The sequence below is a fragment of the Solenopsis invicta genome, chromosome 6, assembly GCF_016802725.1.
Source record: "Solenopsis invicta isolate M01_SB chromosome 6, UNIL_Sinv_3.0, whole genome shotgun sequence".
Taxonomy (NCBI): Eukaryota; Metazoa; Arthropoda; class Insecta; order Hymenoptera; family Formicidae; genus Solenopsis; species Solenopsis invicta.
In genome coordinates, this window is record NC_052669.1 from 9,246,041 (window position 1) to 9,264,810 (window position 18,770).

The following is an 18,770-nucleotide window of genomic DNA, read 5'->3' on the forward strand; positions in this document are numbered from 1 at the left end:
CATAGTACGTAATATCATGAATTTTAGAGCAACAAATATCGTCGTGGCGTGACACGTGAGATAACTTGCTCAGTTGCGAGATATGACTTATCGTTTTCTTGCTACGTAGACAAAAATGATTGCTTAAAAAATATTTTGACAAAATAATTTATTGAAATACATGAAATTAGCTAATTATAAAATTAGAGTTAGATATGTTCACATATATTAAATAAATATAATATCACTCTTACGTGGAACATTCAAACGCGTATGCACTCTTTCATTAGAGTGTTGAAACTGCAGCATTTTTCTGTCTGTTTGCGGTTACCCGGGGAAAAACGCCACAGACAAAATTATATAGTTCAAAGAGAGCAAACGCGAGTGAGAGAAAAATAATTTCTTCGCCAATTTTTCTCTGTACTCCTTACGGCTTTTTAATAAACTAGTTATTCGGCTGTTTAATTATGCGTGATTGTAATTGCAAATTTAAGGGGTTATCCCGCTCGAAAATAAATATTAAACGGAGATGCTCTTGCAATGTATCGTAAAGTAAATAGGTTAGACCTTAAACTCGAAGACCTCGAAGGAAAATGTTATTTCGGTACATCCTTCTTTTTTTACCAAAAACGTTTCCCCGACAAATTTTTATCGTTTCTGACAACGCAGGAGGGTGAAATATACTGCGTTCAGTTAAACGATTCTTGCCGCATAATATCACAGTATATTATGAAATTATGTACATAATAATTAGAAACGTGGTAGATATGCAATCTGCAGCGTCGCGCTGTCTCTCCCGGCCATTTCTCACATGTTTAAATTTCCTTATACGTGACGTATCGCGTGTAATAATAAAAGCGATCGAAATACGCTCGCACAAAATACGCGCTCCCCGAATAATTCGCAATAAGATGCATTCCGCGTGCGTTGTGCATAACTATGGATGACCAGTTTCGAGGTAAACCTCATGTTGCAGCGGAACCCGGTTCACTTGGAAATTTGATTAAGCAGACGCAGAGTGAATGTTAATAGGGATATAACAGGCGTATACCTGCATCGCATTGTGTTCAAGAATGGCCATTCGAGGGGCTGAACTAAACTCCCGACGGAATCGGGCCTTGGTAGGAATTTTAATTGTTGCCATAAAACCGAATTATGCCGGCAACACACGGTGTAACGAGTAGCTCGTCGCGGATAGAAGCTGGTTCGGCATTGGGGCATAAAATATCACCTACAAACACGGGAAAATATAATATTGATCATGCGTCGCAGGACAAGTTTTGCCTAACAATACTAACGCATTCGTCACATTTGTCGCAAAAAATAATGCACTCACAAATACGTAACACGGGGACATTACTAGTATTAATTGCACTCTTATAAAGAGTGAGAGAACACGACGATATATAATAATTGATGCGCCACAAATTATATAGCGTTGTAAGTCAAACTTGCGCAATTTTAATTATTTTAATTTAATAATATATTTTATTCAGATGCCCAATATATAATGCTGCAGCTCACACGATAGATTTCTTATTAATTAATTTTAGTAATTAATCAAGCGAATTTTTAAGAGTTTTAAAATATATAAAAATGTGACGATGTACCTCTAAAATAAAGAATGTGTGCTAATGCATATCGCAGAAGTAGGATAAATAACGTCAGAATACGGGCGATTTTGCATTGCGAACGGCACACTTAATTCCACTCGAAATCAAGCTCCGCTAAAGATTCGATTAGCGCGTTGACACAACTCACTGCTCACTCGACTCAGGCGGACGGCGTGTGAAGGGTTTAAAGCGAAGTGGACCAAGTATTCAGGCGGTGAAGTTGACTAAAATGCAGTTAAACGCGGGTGCGCCGCGAAACTTGATAGAGTAAATACAACGATAGTGAGCCAGACGCGGCGCGCAAATTCACTGCGTCAATGTTGTGTTTTCCACTTTAATTACTACAATTGTGCGGATATTTTCCGCGCGTTTGCACATCCGATTCGAAACCGTTTGCGGACGGGAGAACTTTCAGCGGTTTATCTTTTTGAATCGGTTAAGTGAGTTTAAGCGTCGAGAGAGCAAACCGAGAACGCATGCAGAAGAAGTTACATACAAGCGCAGCACACTGCTAACAGACATTTAGAGCACTCCGATATTTCGAATAGTCGAAAAATAGCGAGAAAAATATTCATTCATATGCGAATGGATTTGGGGATTCGAAATTCGCTTGGCTGTAACTTCCGTTCTCGAGCAGAGCGCGACACGGGGAGAAATTTAAGTAGTCCCTTTATACCTTGGAAGAGACATAATGGTAACGGCGAAACGGATACCTCGTTCCGTTTTACGTATACATATGTAAGCACGCGTGCATCGACTTGCTATTATGACGTCACGACATACATAAGCGATGTTTTGTTGAATCGTATCTAATTTACACGTCGCTTGCCGTTTGTACAATTCGACATTCAGGCTGACGGCGCCGGTAGTCGTCTCGAGTAAAGCGATAAGAGAGAAGTTTTGCGCCCGAAGAAAGTTTCAATAGGAATATTCAGTGGACAAGAACAGCTATTCCACCTCCATTTAATTCGTCGGCATGCGAGCGCGTTGCGATTTCGCGCCGTGTTAGTGACAAACAACGATTACGAGCGGTATCTCTCGTATCAGTTATTCAATCATCGCTTAATGACTAAATACCGCCGCACACATCCAAACAAGTTCCGAATCACTTGGATTTTCATTTGAGTTAATGATATGTGCCAGTTAATTAAGCGAGTACGGCTGAGATAACGCATGGCTGGCTCTTCCATAATTCAGATGCAATTTACTTACGGCGAGGAAAAATTATCGTCGAATCTTTGAAATATATGCCGATATCGAACTGAACTAGCTACTTTAGCCAATGAGGGAAAATGAGCTTTCGCTCGTTTCTCAATAACGTATAACGCACCAAGTTCGATTTAGCCCGCTCTGGAAAAACAGCTCTAGATGGGAAACGATACTGAAGCGTTACGAGCGTAGCCGGAAAATTTTCATTTTGAAGTTAGAGATGCTGTCATCTCTTGATCTGCAATATGTACATTGAGAAAAATAATTTGATTATATCAACAAGATGCGTAGATTGAATGCGTTTTAATGAAACCAAGCGGAATTTCTGATTATTACAACAAGACTCGAGATTTTTTAACTAGAATATTTGAATATTTGATAGACTGTTAGTATCATCTGGTATTTCCAACAAGATTTCTGAATAGACACCCTGGTTGAATCTCTACCAGAGATTTTCAATTACTGTAACAAAATTCTTTTCCAGTATATATGCAACGCAATGCACAATGCTTCTTGATAAACTAGTTTGAGTTATACTGAAATATTTTGTCGTCGTTCCCTCGACAGCTGTGCAGTTAGAATCGGCGGAGTCACATTGCACACCTTTTCGCTTCATGGCTTATTTTTTTGCGTTGTGTGTGTGTGTGTGTGTGTGTGTGTGTGTGCGCGTGCGTGCGTGTGTGTGCGCGCGTTGGAGATGTCACAAAAAATAGTGTGGCAGCAGAACGGGTCAAGCGAAAAGAATACGGACGGAGTGGCGCGTGTGCGAAGCTTAAAGCCGTCACGGGGAAATGCCAAACACGTCACAGTGTTGAAAGAATCAGCGAGATCGGAGGTACGAAAGGTACATAAAGCCTGTCCGTACGCTGTATAGCGCGCACTCACGTACTATCGAATCTTTTATTTCGTTATTCCTTAGTCCCCGCCCGTTTCACTTCCGCCACTGCCGGCTGCTCCTGTTTTCTGAATTACCTTCGTGCATATCTAACTCGACGTCCTTTTTCTCGAGCCCCGGGATCGAGTCGCGCGTTCGAATCGTGTCGAATGGTCATCTACCAATATCCGATATTCGATTACCGGCCACTGCGTTTCACTTCGCATTAACTATAAATTATCGTCCTCCTATTTCCTCTTTGTCGGCGAATATCCCTGATTTAATTATCTCGGGGGTAATTTTCGTTTTATTCAAGCAACCGTGCGGGGCAACACGAGCGTTACGTGAACGCGTCACCTGTCCATCCGTTGAGTTGCAATCTAGCTAGGAAAACTTATCGAACGTGTACGCGATGCCGCAAAATTTATCGTGGAAAATAATTGTGCAACAATATTGTGAAAATAATCCTAATCGGATTAACGAGATATAAAAAAATAATGCAACAACATGTGCGGCCTGATCTTCTTTAAATTGATTCCCGTATTCTTCATGCCCGTTACATTAGACGCATGGATAGTAATGTTAAGCAGAAAGCTGCTTATTTATTAAAACTAATTTCCCAAATCCGATGAAGAAATGCGGAAAGAAAAATAGCGTTGGCATCTGAGGCTCATACAATTCCGCGTGTAACATTTTTCATGTCACGGATTAAAGGGGTAAAGCATCTTCTTTTTAATTTAATAAAAACCCATTAACCTAATCCAAATTTCTCTAGCGATTGTGTAGTTTAGAGATTAAATTTATCATTCGTGTTACATGCAGCCGCTATTATATGTGTTCCAACGTGCCAGCAAAAATAACAAAAGTCGTCTTTTGCATCAGTCCGCGAAACATTAATCTTATCTCCAACGGGACGACATTGTCATGCGTCGCTGTCTCGATGTCTTCCGACTTCCATCTAATGTACAACGGGTGCCGAATTTATGAAGGACGTCGCGAGATGCTGCGACCCGCGCGGAAATTTTTTTACAGAAACGATTCCTCTTTAATGTCAATCCGTATTGTTGGTCGCGCCGCGTCGCGCCGCTTCGTTTCTGTTCCATGACACCTTTCAATCATCGATCACCTTCCACTTTTCGAGCTACAATGGGCGTTTTACGTAGTTTCATCGGATAGCTTTATATTGATTTGCGCGGTGTACCGTACACCAGAAACGACAACGATTTTTTACCATCATATGTGCGATCGCGTCGGCTGTCGGTCCGGTTACTCTTTCGTTTCTCTGATTGACGTTTTTCTTCTATTACACCTCGTGATCGCACGAGTGCGATCGGCTGCGTACAAAAAAATGCAATTTTCGTCGATGACGCTTTTCATTTATTTTTTCAAACGCATACACGCGCAAATTGTTCGCAGAGCAATATTGACCTACTTACAAATAGAGGAATAAAAATTTGATGCAGAAATGGATATATTTGACAGTCATTTAACTCTCAGAAATGTCAATTAACGTCACGTCCGAATCGGCCATTGTCTTTTAAGTATAGTAGCTAAATTTAAAAAAAAAAAATTTAATCTGTCAGATATTTATAGCATCGTATTCCGACGTTTCCGGTAAAAATTCTAAATTGTCGAGTTATAATTTATCCCGAGACAAATGGAAAGTCAATATCAGGTGATAAAGTTATATATGCGAGACGGTTCTTTTCCCATCTCCTCCGTATTTCATTTCTTTCGCTATTTTCTCTATTGAGCCGATGTACTTTACACCGTATGATTGAAAAAAAAAAAATGATCCTGTTTCGCTGAGCAGAATCGTGAAACACCAACGCGGATATTGAAACCATTAATTGATCCCAGAGACAAAACGCTGCTGGCGCGGGACAAAAATATTGCCCGCTCCAGTGAACCCGCGCCCGGCAAATACATTTTTTTTTTCTGTCTAGTTAAATAATCGTGATCGGCCGAATTTCATTGCAAACAAACGCCGAAACCTCTCGTTATTTCGTAGGGGTTCACGTGACATTACATGTAGTACATGCAGTGCATGTAGTACACGACTATCGCGCGGAAAGCTGGCCTTCTGCGGGTGATGTAAATAAAAAATTTGCTAACTGGACTTTGCAACTTAACAAAAAAAAAAAAAGGTACATAGATAAACGTAATCCGCCGCAAACTTAAAACTAGGGAACAAAAAGATCTGTAAAAAGCAAACTTTTGATTTACATAGCATCTATAAAACTTGATTTACGAGAACCTTATTCTTCTAAACGTAAAATATCTTGGTAACTTTCCTGACGAATTTTCGTTAGAATTATTATTACGAAGCTATGAAAGTTGTAAAAAGATTTTATGTGTGAATTTTACATATAAGAAGGGTACTTAGACTTGCCATCTGTTGCGGTGCTTCGAAAAAAGCGCGCATAAATCCATCCGACCGGGCGCGCGCTGTGCGTATCAACAATTTTCAACGTCGCGATATCACGGCATTCAATTTTGATGTCGACTTGCGTTGACATCGATATAGTAGTAACATATGTCATAACATAGGGGCGTACGAAAATTTGCCTTTGCTTTCAACGCGCTTTGTCTACGCGCCCGACCGCCCGACACGTTACACGGCTCGCAGCTTTCGTTCAATCGCACTCTGCCGTCAGTTTAAAGGTGTCACAAAAGGCGAACTCGTCGAAAATAGCTTTCAATTTGCGCGGGGAATTAATCCGCTTTTACCGTGGACTGTGGGCATGCTCCTCCGCCTCGTTCGGATTTCGGATCCGCCCAAGTCGCCCTCAACCGAGCCACCGCGATCTCTGTCACATCCACTAACCGTGCCAGAAATAAAATAATAAAATCCTGACTTTGCTTTGAAACTCGCCCAATGTTCGGAATCGACGCCGGCGGACGCGGTATTTGTATTCGATTCGCAAATACCGCCGAGCGGAATCCCGCAGATGTGCGGCCCTACCCGACTAACTTTCATCCTTTGTTCTGACGAATGCACTTCGTAACTTTGGTTTATCTTGCCGTCCCTTCTTTTTAGCGGTGCTCTTTTACGGCCAATATTGCGGACGAAGTCTGCTCGGTCGCCTTATTTATTTTGCCCCATCAATCCCTCGATGGTAGTGGAGACCGCGCGTCGCGTCGCGGTGAGATGTTTTATTTGCTCCTCTGCGCTCTTTAACGCGACGCGCATTTACCAAACGGCAAAGCGCGAGCCACCGTTCGTAAATTGCGAATTTAATTTCAATGGTAAGCGCGCTTAATCGACAGCCACAAAAATTCGTAAGCGCCCACGAATCGTTGACGGGAACTCGATGATCGAAGGCAGCTGGGAGCCATCATGTGAAAATAGCGAGGCGCGAGCGAAAAATCTGAAAATTCCCGCGTGTGTAAGAAAATTATTCGATTCTACCGCGGAATATCAGCCAAGTCTCTGCCAAAGAGAGGAAGGGAAAATAAAAAGAAAAAAAAAGAAGAGTGGAAAGGGGGGAAAAAGTACGGTGCACTCTATGCACTGCAGCGCGATACGTTAACGAGTAGTCTTCAGTAGACATTGCTCTCAATTGACAGCTGTCGACCCAGAAAATTCAACGCTCGCGGGCATGGGGCGTACGGGATACAGCCTTCCTACATCTACCCCTTCCATCCTCCTTCCCCCGCTTTTTTACGTCCCGCGTTACACTCCATCGTTTCCTCTGCATTTTCCGCGTACGTGTTTGTCTCGCTGTACGGTATGATAAAGTTTTTGACGTACGCGCGGCGAGATTGCCGAAAACGCTCCGGGATGGATTTTCAATTACACGTCGACGACGCAACGTCGTAAAATCGAGTTATCGTATGGCGCTCTGACGAACGTTTCCGTCGCGTCGCGCGGGATGCGCGCGATTTCGGCATGCCGTCGCGTTCGCGATTTACGGAGTCAAAGTGGCTATTATGAAAATGTCTTTGTCACGCGTATTAGAGCGTACGAGTGGCTGGTTCGATTCATTTCTTGAGCTATTTTTCGGTCAACGTGGGAGAAGCCTCTCAGCACCGTAAAAAATTTATAACTAAAACTTTCATATGTTTTATATAGGATTGTGCTAATAAAAGTGTTTTAATTTTATGTAGGAAATTGAATTTATGTATGATTAGCAATAACGAGCTATCGCGATTCAATGCCAGGCTTCTCTTTCAAATTTAGACAGACAAATACAGATTATCGAAGTAATATTTAAAATTATATATTATTTCAAAAATTATGTAAAAGCATATTGTGCGATATTAGAAATCATTTGTTACATATTTTATATCACAATATGTTTCTAATATTATTCTTTGTTATATTATACACTGAAATTGGTAAGCTAACTATAAATAATTTCTAAAATGGTATTATATATTTTTAGAAATTAACAAAGTCAATTTGTCTATAAAAAAGTTGAAAGAGAATTCTGATGTTTGTGATCGTTGCGAATCATACGCAAATTAAACAATTATAAAAATGTTAATAAGTTTATCAGATAATACTTAATTATGTTTTTCACATAAAAATATTTAGAGAATTCTGAAACAGAAATAACACAGAATATGCGTAAACAATTCACGCTAATAATTTTGTTAGATAATTTTTTACATCACATTTAGTTATATGAAATAATGTTGAGAAGTTAAATATAGTAAATACACCCGTTTTATATAAAATGCACAATTTTAAATTTTTTATCGCAAAAAAGTTAAAATAAACCAATTCTGTTATATATTTAAATTCAAATTATGACATCAACAGAAAGTGTCCACGATTTAAAAAAAAAAATACATTTTGAAACAATTCAAAAACAGTCTACAAATACTTCATGGATAAATATTCGAAATTTGTAATATTATTTAAAACTATTGTGGTCCATTTCAAATTCATATCTGCGTATTGTATGGGCACCTCGTAACATTTGCAATTTTATTTCTCAAGTTGAGAATTCAACCTGAGATTACATTACAAGCGCTAATGCGTTGCTTGAAGCGTACCATTAGTGTATTGTACTATTCACCATTTCTGCGGTATTTCATTTTATTCTTAAAAATGCATTTTACAAATTACGTAATGGAAGAAGAAAACGCACGATATTACTTATCGTAAGCGTAACAATGTTTTTTTTTTCTCAGACGCAATTGTACCCATATTTACATATAAATTTGAAATCATCCAATTCCACCTAATATATTAGAATGTTGTAAATTTTTTGGAATTGTTACAATTAAAATGCACGCTGATTGAAAGAAAAATGTATGAAAATGTGATGGATCGATAAGACGGATACCGTTTCCATTGGATGAGGCAGATTGAGGGGATTGCAATTCGCGACGAAATCTGCGGCTTGCAATGTACATCACATAACACATGTGTCGCACAATGCAACGCTAAAGGTTGCAGAACCGCACGACTGCTGCGTTCGTAGCCATTTCAAAGTTGCAGGTCGCTGAATCGCATACATGTCGAAAAGTACTTTACGTCGGAAACAGCAGGCTGTAACCGATGGCTTTCTCAAGTTGTAACCGACGGCAAGGTTTCGTTTCGGTAAAAATGAAACGTGACGCCACTGAAGACTCAATCGATCAGTGAGAGATCGCGCAGAGATATATTCTAATGTTATACGCACGTTAGATCTACCTTTCCTCGTGTACATTGAGCGGGCGATTCGTAACGCTTTAATCCTCGTGGTAACACGGTTAGGTCGCATAAATGTAAATAGTAAAAAATTTGTTTACAGTTGCAAATTGTGTAATCAAGTCTTGAAATCAAAGTCCGCAATCAACTTTTAAATAGAAGTTTTTTTTATGCTGCAGATACTTTGACACGGTTTAATCTCTTACGTATTTTTTATTGAATTCAAGTATGTAAAAATTGCATATTATGTAAAGTATTCAGGTTGATTAAATTCCTTTAAATTAATCATACGTTGGATTAACAAAATGTTTTTTTTTTTTAACGGAGGTACAGTAACGAATATAATAACTGATTAAAGAATTTTGTTGGGTAATTTCGCTTCTTTGCAAAATGAAAATATAATTATATTACGCAAGCTGCAGAAATAAATTTAGTGGTTATTTACCGTTAATCGGCTATTCGTCGGTACGCATCGATTTTTTCCTCTCTTTCGGCAATTTGATATATATGAATTTCGTGCATATCGCGCGAATGGTGTACATCTATCTAATATCTCAATAAAAATAATTTAATTATTCAATAAAAAGCTGCATGTTAAAGCGAATCCAAAAATATTTATTTGCGAAAAAAGCAAACGAAGCTCGTTGGAAAAGTCTAGCACAATTTTTTCATCGTAATCGAGTCGAATTGACCGGTGGTTTCGAAAAAAAAAGCGTATCGGACTCAAAAATTCTTTCCCAATCTCGCGTGATGTTTTTTCGATGACACCCGAACGACGCGGCTCGTTCGAACTGTTCAATTTCCGCGGCGGCACGTCACGGCAATGGCTTTTCTCGAGGAGAAAAAAAAAAGTGCGAAGACCGTAGTGAGGAAATATCCCGGGAAGAAGACAAGGATGACGGAGCTCGATTCTCCTGAGCACGATAAAAGAGAATCTCGACTCTCGAGCCTCGGGCACCGAAAACTGTAACTTGAACTGGATAATAATTCCAATGACGAATTTAATTTCTATCGAAGATAATTAGTACACATTACCATCTCCGACAGAAATTTGGATTATAGATATGATGAAAATATCATAGTAGTAATTTTGTTAAATCTATTTGTTACCGCTTCGACCGAGAATCAGTGGCCCTTCCTCTTATTTCCTCTGTTTATTAGATTACTGTTCAACACAGATTCAGTCTTGATTACACGTCATTCAATTTCAAAAATTCATAAAGATTTTATAGTGTTTGATAAAAATCAATATGAAACATAAATACGTACAAGCGGATTTATATTGAAAGCGTTATTTCATTCAGTTTTTTAAAATAAACTTTTAATATTTTTTTATACAATATTATTGAACATATACAAGATTTAATAATTGTGTAATTATCCTTTAGAAGAATTATCACTGCTGCTAATTCAAAATAATTTTGCATTATTTCAAGAGAAGTAGATAGTAATTGATCGAGGGTAGGAAAATTATGAGCGTGAACTCTTAAAATATTTTTCACGAAATAAATGTGCACAACAATGCGTAGTAAAAATGTATGCGCATAATAAAATCCTCTGACTTAATTAATATTAAAATATTCAATTAAAATTATGCTGCGTAATTAAATAATAGAGTTCTTATACTCCACTATCATTGAGAATATTACTTGCTCACTGGTTGAATATGCTATTGAAATGTTGCAAGCAATTGTCTATATTCAGGTCACTGAACTCTTTACTTGAGATTATTAATTTGATTATCCGTAATGATAATGACTAGGAATGTTTGTAAGCGCAGTTGGCAGATAATCCCCATCGACTTTTAATGAATTACGAAACCACGTTTGCGATCGAGCTTACAAACCAAGCTTTTGATCTTTCAGTAATCCGCAACGTCTTCGTGTTCTTTTAATTAATTTTTTATCGAAGTTCCCCGTGCTCGCCTTTGATAAGGAAGCATATTGAAACGTCGTAATTACTTAAGTTTCAAGTTGGACCCCGGATTGCTATTTAATTTCACCACCTAACTAACTAGTCTTGTACTCTCAAAGTAACAGATGGCACAGCTGCTCAATATTACTTCTTTGATTCGTTAGTTTACTGAAAAAGTTTGTAATGTGCTTGCACTTGAATATTGAAAGTTGCAAAAGCATTTTTACAGAAAATTCGTAACACTCGCCAGAATTAGCGCGCTCAATTACAATATCGGACATTTTATATGTAAAAATAAACTACAATTGAGATATTTAATTTTTTTTTGTACATTGAAAATGGAAGTAACGGCGGTACTGATTTAAATTACCCGAATCTGTCGGAACGTATCCGGGATAAATCTTTGAATTAATTGTAAAAGAATAGATCGCCACTCGGTTGAGAATTTTTGCCGAGAGTGACGTGAAATCGGCAAAAATGGGCGGAAGTGTGTTCAAAAAAGTTTCTCTCGCTTGTAGATCGTAGACTCGCTCAGAGACCGCAAACTTGCTGACGTCTTCTGGCGGACATTGTTCCTGCCCTAATTAAAACGGGCATTAACCGATATAATTATTCCGTTTCGTTACCGGCCAAGTGCTAAATTTGGTTTACTTTCTTTGACTTAAAATCACAATCTTAATTCTAATAGACGATATAACATTGTTTAATATTCTCTAATTAATAAGAAAGAAGTTTAAACTTGTTTCACGTTTATTGCAAAATTAATTGCTACAAGTAATCTTAATCTAATTTATCCGACTATTTATTAAGCAAATCGTGCCAGTCGTTTTCCAAATTTGAGATAGATCGTAAGCGCTTAATACGACTGTGAATTCAATACTGATCAATGGCTCTTCAGCAGTATTATTTCGCGTTCATCATTTATATCCATCCAAATTCAACGTCCTGTTTCAAAAACATTATCTTTCACTATCACCGATAAAAGCAGAAAATCGGTTATGTAACAGCACACTGAATATGCCGGACGAATTTGCTCGCGTGATAATAAACGGCGGTTAATCGAACGACACGTTCTCTAATAATGCCGCTCGCTCAACCATAAAAACAACTCTTGTAAAAGCTCTAATGGCTCTCAGTCGTGTTATACCGTCGTCGCGGGAGAGCGTACAAATGGCAAATTTCTAAACCAAAAGAGCGCGCGAATATCTGGTTACCACTACCGTGCGATATCACATGGGTGCACTTTCGAAGTAAGGGTCGCACGATTGGCCAATCCAGCAAGCTCGAACAAACGGGGAGCACAGCGAGAAAGTTAAAACCTCCTTTATAGCACGAACGGGACCGCCTCGGCCCGACGGGTTGGCCCCGAGACGGCCGAATTGGCAGAAGCGCTTTGATTTGCGTAAATGTGTGAGAATTCGCGTCGGCGAATGCGCATTTCATGAATGCGCTCGCCCCGTTTTCTCCCGCCGCGGATAAACGCGGGCACGGCGTAACGACACACCGTGGAAATTACTCGCTTTCTTTTTGCTCGACACCGCGGGATAAATTTATTAATAGCGTCGTCGCGCCATCGCCGCCAACGTCTTCGCCGCCTTCACCGCCTTCTTCCGCGGTAAAAGTGCATTCTTTCGCGTCGTAATATAGTCGAAATAAAATCACACCGTGACACCGTATTCCGCGCGAAATGTCTAGCGAAATGTCTGTATGTAAGAAGCCTGGAATAAAGAGCATCGCGGTGACGGGGTTATATTTATCTTGTATGCAATATCGTTACAATTCTGTCTCGCCAGTCTCACCACATATTCGATTCTTCATTATTTGCGGTCTGCGTTGCTGTCGCATCGCATTATCTGCGAGCTATATTTTGACTAACTGATTGCATTTAACTGGAAAAATTTAATAAAGAAAATGTCTGTTCTTTACAATTTTGACGTACTTTTGTCGTCTGATATTTAATACAACTTTCTATTTTTTTATATTTTCCGATGTGTTATTGACAACAACGGAAAAAATCTAATTCAAACGGATATGCGAGAGATGAAAAAAGATCACAGCAAATAACGAAATGATGTCACTCTTGATAGGTATTAGAAACCGACTAAAGTTTCGACGATAATGACAATTGACGCATTATAAAACGAGGAGATATGCGTTGTTCAGCTTCAGAAAATTATCCCGAATAAGATTTTTAAAAATGAAGCAGTCCCCGCAGACTGCACCTACGTCGATGGAATGCCCGTGGAAAAAAAAAAACTAAACGTACACGATGACATGCCACTCTTAGGAATTTTCAACGACAAGGGTTGAAGAGAAAGGATGGCAGCCGAGTCGCTTCCTTTCCCTTCCGCAAAGGTACAGCGAATGCAGTATGGGAGGACGAAACTAAGTAAAACGTATAGGTAAGCGCGCGCGCGCGAGATTGAAGAAAGTAGGTACAGTCAGTTGCATGCGAGGGGACTTTTCTCCTCCGTGCTCTTTTATACGATACGACAATCTAGAAAATACTGATGCCTTCGTAGAAAAGAAGGCACGCTGGGCGAAACGTTTCGTTTCGTGCTTGCAGATACAGGCCGGATAAACGGAAGTAACCGTGTGAAGTGCAAGAATAACCCCGTCATTCCCCGTGCGCGGGCAGGGAGAATTCCTGTTAAAAATTTCCCTTCTACCTCACGCAATTCCTTAGTTCTTCGTGTCATTTCGTGTAATCCTAGACTGCAACGCCACATTCATTCCCTTCTTCTTTTACTTTTTATGCTAGCTGTGTCAACGTTACGTTAATCATTACTATTGTAATCCTGTTTGAAATTAGATCCTAACTTTTCAGACTCTAACTTTGACGGAAAGAATATTGTTTCATTTCTCAAATTATATTTGTCTCTTTTTTGCACGTGTGTGCGTGTGTGTGAATATAATATATTTTATTCGCTGAAGTTTATAAATTTACATTGTTAATAATATATGTATACTTGTTTCTCTTTTTATTAATATCAGATATATTTATCAATAATAATAACTGAATAAATGTTTTTATAAAGACGGTGGAAACGTTAAGTATTGATTGCAGAAAAACGCACTAATATTATGTTTAATAAACTTTTGAAAATACTTATCATGTCTTTGAAAAATATTTCAAATATCGTAAACGAGATAGAAAATTGAGTTTTCGAACTTCCCGGAAGGCAGCTCGGTTTCCTTTTTCGAGTAGAAATGGCCCTATGAAGTGATAAGAAGACCGTCGTAAAATAGGAAGAGAAACGTCAAACAAAATGGGTATATCAAAACTATTTGTGGCGAAAAGTTGAAGACCGCGAAAGGAAAGAGCGCGGCAAAACTAAGTAATTTTTCTTAGCACTTGACACAGTGACCCTCCCTTTTACACAATCCCTTCGAACTTTTCCAATCGAAAAGACTATCGAGCTAGAAATCTCACAATCTTGATAAGTCGTTCCTCTTTATTTCGCTTATTTCTAAACAACGAGCACTTTGGCTTGAGCCCGTCAGTGTTATGTGGAGAGAGCCAAGAGAATACTGGAGTGAAAACAACCGAGAGGAAAGCAAAAATACTTAAAGTTCATTGCTTTTTTTTCTTCTATAAATAACATAAAAGTAACATAAAGCCAATTGCGAGAGAATGCGAATAACAAGTATTTTTACAATAAAATATTTGAAATATTTATTGCAGCTGCACTGGAACCCGCAAAATCATATAATCAAAAGATCGTTTTAACTCTGGAAATTTTTCTTGAAGTTCTCTCAGAAGGTGGATACGAATTCTCTTTTCCCGGGTAAATTATAAAAGAGTAAGCGCAAAAAAATTTCTTGAATTACGTTTGTGGAATGGGAAAGAATAACAGGAATGGAAACCGGCAAAGTCTACACCGTGAAAGGGACAGTCCGTGTCTGTGCGGATCGCGTAGATTGTAAGCGTCATATTTTAAATGAAGCTCGCTCGTTTACATACTTCTTCTTCGAACTGATTAGATATTCCATCTTTCAAGCTTTGTTCTCGGAATTATTTTGCGATTTGTTCTCCCGAAAAAAAAAGAACATCGGATATTTCCCTGTAAGGACATTTTTAAAATATCCCAGATAAACGAATATATTATATCGATTCCAATAAAAAAAGAAAATCTCAGTTTTATTTCATATTAGATTTTCCAAACAATATAATAATTTCACATTCTCGCATTTAATTCTTTTTCCTAGAAAGCGCTTCAGACACAGATTTTTCTTGAAAAAACTCAGCACGGAAAGAACTTTAAAAACGTAATGGTTGCTAATAGTTTTACGCTTACTAAGGTAACAGCAAAATCGGCGAATCCGCGCAATTCTTTTAAATTTCTAACTCATTGCCCGCGGCGTTACATGGCGTTAATGTGCTCGTCTCTTATTCGTTACAATTATTCTCTCGCACTGCTACGTCAGCGTGATTCGACCTCATTCATATCCCACCGCGATAATTATCTTCAGCGAGTATAAAATTATATTCGACAAATCAACGCGACGTTTCTGCACTTTAAACGCCGGCGTATCTAATACTATAATTATGATATTATGAATAAACTTTTTCGTGCCGGCAAGAAAATGCTAAGAACGTTATTCAGACTGGCATATTAAATAATTCGCGGTTTTCTCTTGCTCGCGCAAAATTATGTACCAACGGTATTCCACGAAGACTGCACTTTATTATGTTGCATTTCTCTCGAAAAGATTCTTCTGCAGGAGAGGTAGCACCACTTTTTTAAATACTTGCGCGGAGATAATAGATAGTTTATTATTTTCCGAGAAAACCATTATTAATTAAAATAATGTATTATTTAATAATTAAGTAATTCATTGGCAGGATATAATGTCCTGAAAAAAAACTTTTGTTCAGTATCAACTTCGTTAATTAATTCGAATACTAATAATTATATTGAAGCCAGAAAATTTTAAATTTGCATTATTCGTAAAAAAATTAATTAATTTGAGATACATCCTCACAAATGTGAACATAATTCCATTTATTTTGTTTTAATTAACAGTATATCTTATATAGAAAAAGAAATTATTTTTAAGGATCGGTTAGATTATTATCGTCTCTTATCATATTTTTCTCATTAAACAATTTTTATTTTTTTTTTCTCTCTCATAAAATATATAGGAAAAAGTTTAAAAATTATAAAATTATATTAAATGAAAATAAAATTCTTTTACTTACGTCTATCACTTAAAAAATATATTACTAAATTCTGTTTTCAAGCGCAATTTGTATAACAATAAAAAGAGAAATGCTTGTATATACGAAAATTGTCCTAAAGATTGATAGACTCAAGTCGATGACTTCATTATTTCTTTATCAGCGCTCCGCAATCTAGCGAGTACACTCGCACTTGCATTCACATTCCATCATTTGTTAGGATGGCGCGAGCAGACAACACAGACGACGCTGCGTTCTGTGTAAAATGAAAATAGCATTACCAAGGAGGATGGAGTGGATAGCATGGAAATAACTGCGCCCTGCGTACTGCTGCAACACGACGAAATTGATTTTCGTGCTTAAGATCTCGACACTCTGCTCGACATTACAGCGCTGTACTAATTTATGTGGATGCCAATTTGATCGGCAGAATGAGACACACCTCCTAAACAACATCTTTCTCAGTCCACACTCTCTTTAATATATTTTATCTTTATCTATATAATTTCTCAAATAAAAGAATCCCATCAAAAAATGTATAAAGAATATTCTACATATTTTCTGCATTAAATTATAGAGATACTATGAGACAACAAAATTAAATATTGCTATTAATTAAATATTCTATTTCTTTACTTATCGTCACGCTAAGGGAAAGTTTAAATAATCAGCTTTAATATTATCTTCCATGTTTACCACAAATTTCATCTGATCCGAGATAATAGTGTTGATAACGACCAAAGTCAACATATTTAATATGCAATGTCGCCGAGCGATCGTTGTAACGCAGAAGCGTAGAATCATTATTTCTACGATGTAAACCGCGGTAAGTTCTCTCGACATTTAAAGGTCTTCAAAGTTCGTCTTTCCAAGCGCGAAAGGAATACAGGGGTTGAAAGGTAGAGCGAGAAACGGGAGTAGAGCCGAGAAAGGAAAAGAGAACGAAATGAAAGAGAGAAGTAAAGAGAGAGAGAGAGAGAGAGAGAGAGAGAGAGAGAAAACGAGGGCAGAGTAGATTGAAAGAAAATCTAAGAAACTCGAGAAACAAGAAGTTGCGTCTTCGACCCCGCTCCGTTCCGCTTTGCACCCTCATTATATGCATCCCTACAGAGAAATATCGTCACCGGTATATATACCTCGGGGGCTGAAACGTCTCCCAGAGAACTTTATTGTTGATTATTCAGACGAATTTATCGTGAGTCGTTGTTGTTGTGAGCCGGTGCAAGCGCTCGCTGGCGCTCGTGCTCGTTGAACTTGTTGATCCATGCGCGTGCATCCATCGGGCGGACTGAAAGAATCGTCGCTAGAAAAGCTCGCCCAAGGGTCCTCGAAACGACAAGAACGCTTTCTTAAAATCTTTCGAGGCGTTGAAAGCGCTAGGAAACTCGCTCTAACGTGCCAACTTGAGAATGTGAGATTTCCACGAGACGCCTAGTTTTTTCCCTCGCCCCCCCCCGGGACGGCGATTTCGAGAATCCTGTGCAATCATCGACGAATCCATCGGAATCGTTCGTAAATGTGCAACAGGGAAGAGATGTCGGAAGACGTCGTGTCTCAGTGTCACGTCTAGTGGTCTCCCTCAATTAAATCGCTTCGGGGAGACGAGCGGCGCCCAAGCGGCCTCAAGAATGAAACACGAGAATTCACCCGACACGTTGTCACCATCGCCGTCATCGTCGATATTCGAATGCGAGGAAGTGATAAAGTTATAATGATCGCGGAGGACCGGCGTCGCGCGAGACGAGGAGAAATTATATTATTTATCCCCTTGATTCCCCGCGTCCCACTTGTCACAAAGAAACAAAGAGCTATTCATATACATAGAGATATATATACATAGATACATATACGCATGTTTCGGTCCATCCCGCGTCGGATGGATAGCGTTGTTTGTTGAGTGTGTAAATTTCTATATCGGGACATTCGAAAGCGAGTGATCGCGACGAACTCTAACCTGTGAGAAAGATGGCGATGGTAATATCGCCCCGTAGCAAAATCGTGACACTGTCCCTGTTGATCGGCATCATCACCTTGGTGGCTCTCATTATAACGGGAGTAATCGGTATTTGGAGCGGGAAGAGCGAGAAGACGAACGGCACGGGGACGGGGAAGATGGTCAGCAGCAAGCTTCAACAAATCACCGGGTATGCCGCGATGCAACACGTGAGTAAAACTACCTTGATCGAATTCTGATAAGACACGACGTCGTACACTCAATTTTAACAGCGACAATTTCATTTATCTTTTAATATAAGTGATAGTACGTCATATTCGTGCCAGTTGGAGTCATCAACTGATGACTCCAAAATATGGCGTAGTCGAAGATAGCGATATTTTACGATCTGTTGTAGAATT

The 18,770-nt window shown here is 38.7% G+C and overlaps 1 protein-coding gene and 1 long non-coding RNA gene across 10 annotated transcripts in view; one reads left to right on the forward strand and one right to left on the reverse strand.

Moving 5' to 3' along the window:
* LOC105196855 (collagen alpha-2(IX) chain) overlaps nucleotides 1-18,770 on the forward strand; it is a 229,835-nt gene that overhangs the window by 120,794 nt on the left and 90,271 nt on the right. Inside the window, exon 2 of one of the 7 annotated variants that reach the window (XM_026135009.2) lies at nucleotides 17,526-18,578. The exons of the other annotated variants lie outside the window; for them this stretch is intronic. Within the exon in view, the coding sequence (XP_025990794.1) occupies nucleotides 18,381-18,578 (198 nt within the window). The 5' untranslated portion in view covers nucleotides 17,526-18,380. The remainder of the gene's footprint in view (nucleotides 1-17,525; nucleotides 18,579-18,770) is intronic. 7 annotated transcript variants of the gene reach the window in all.
* LOC113003830 overlaps nucleotides 1-18,770 on the reverse strand; it is a 222,774-nt gene that overhangs the window by 111,335 nt on the left and 92,669 nt on the right. The window lies entirely within an intron of this gene.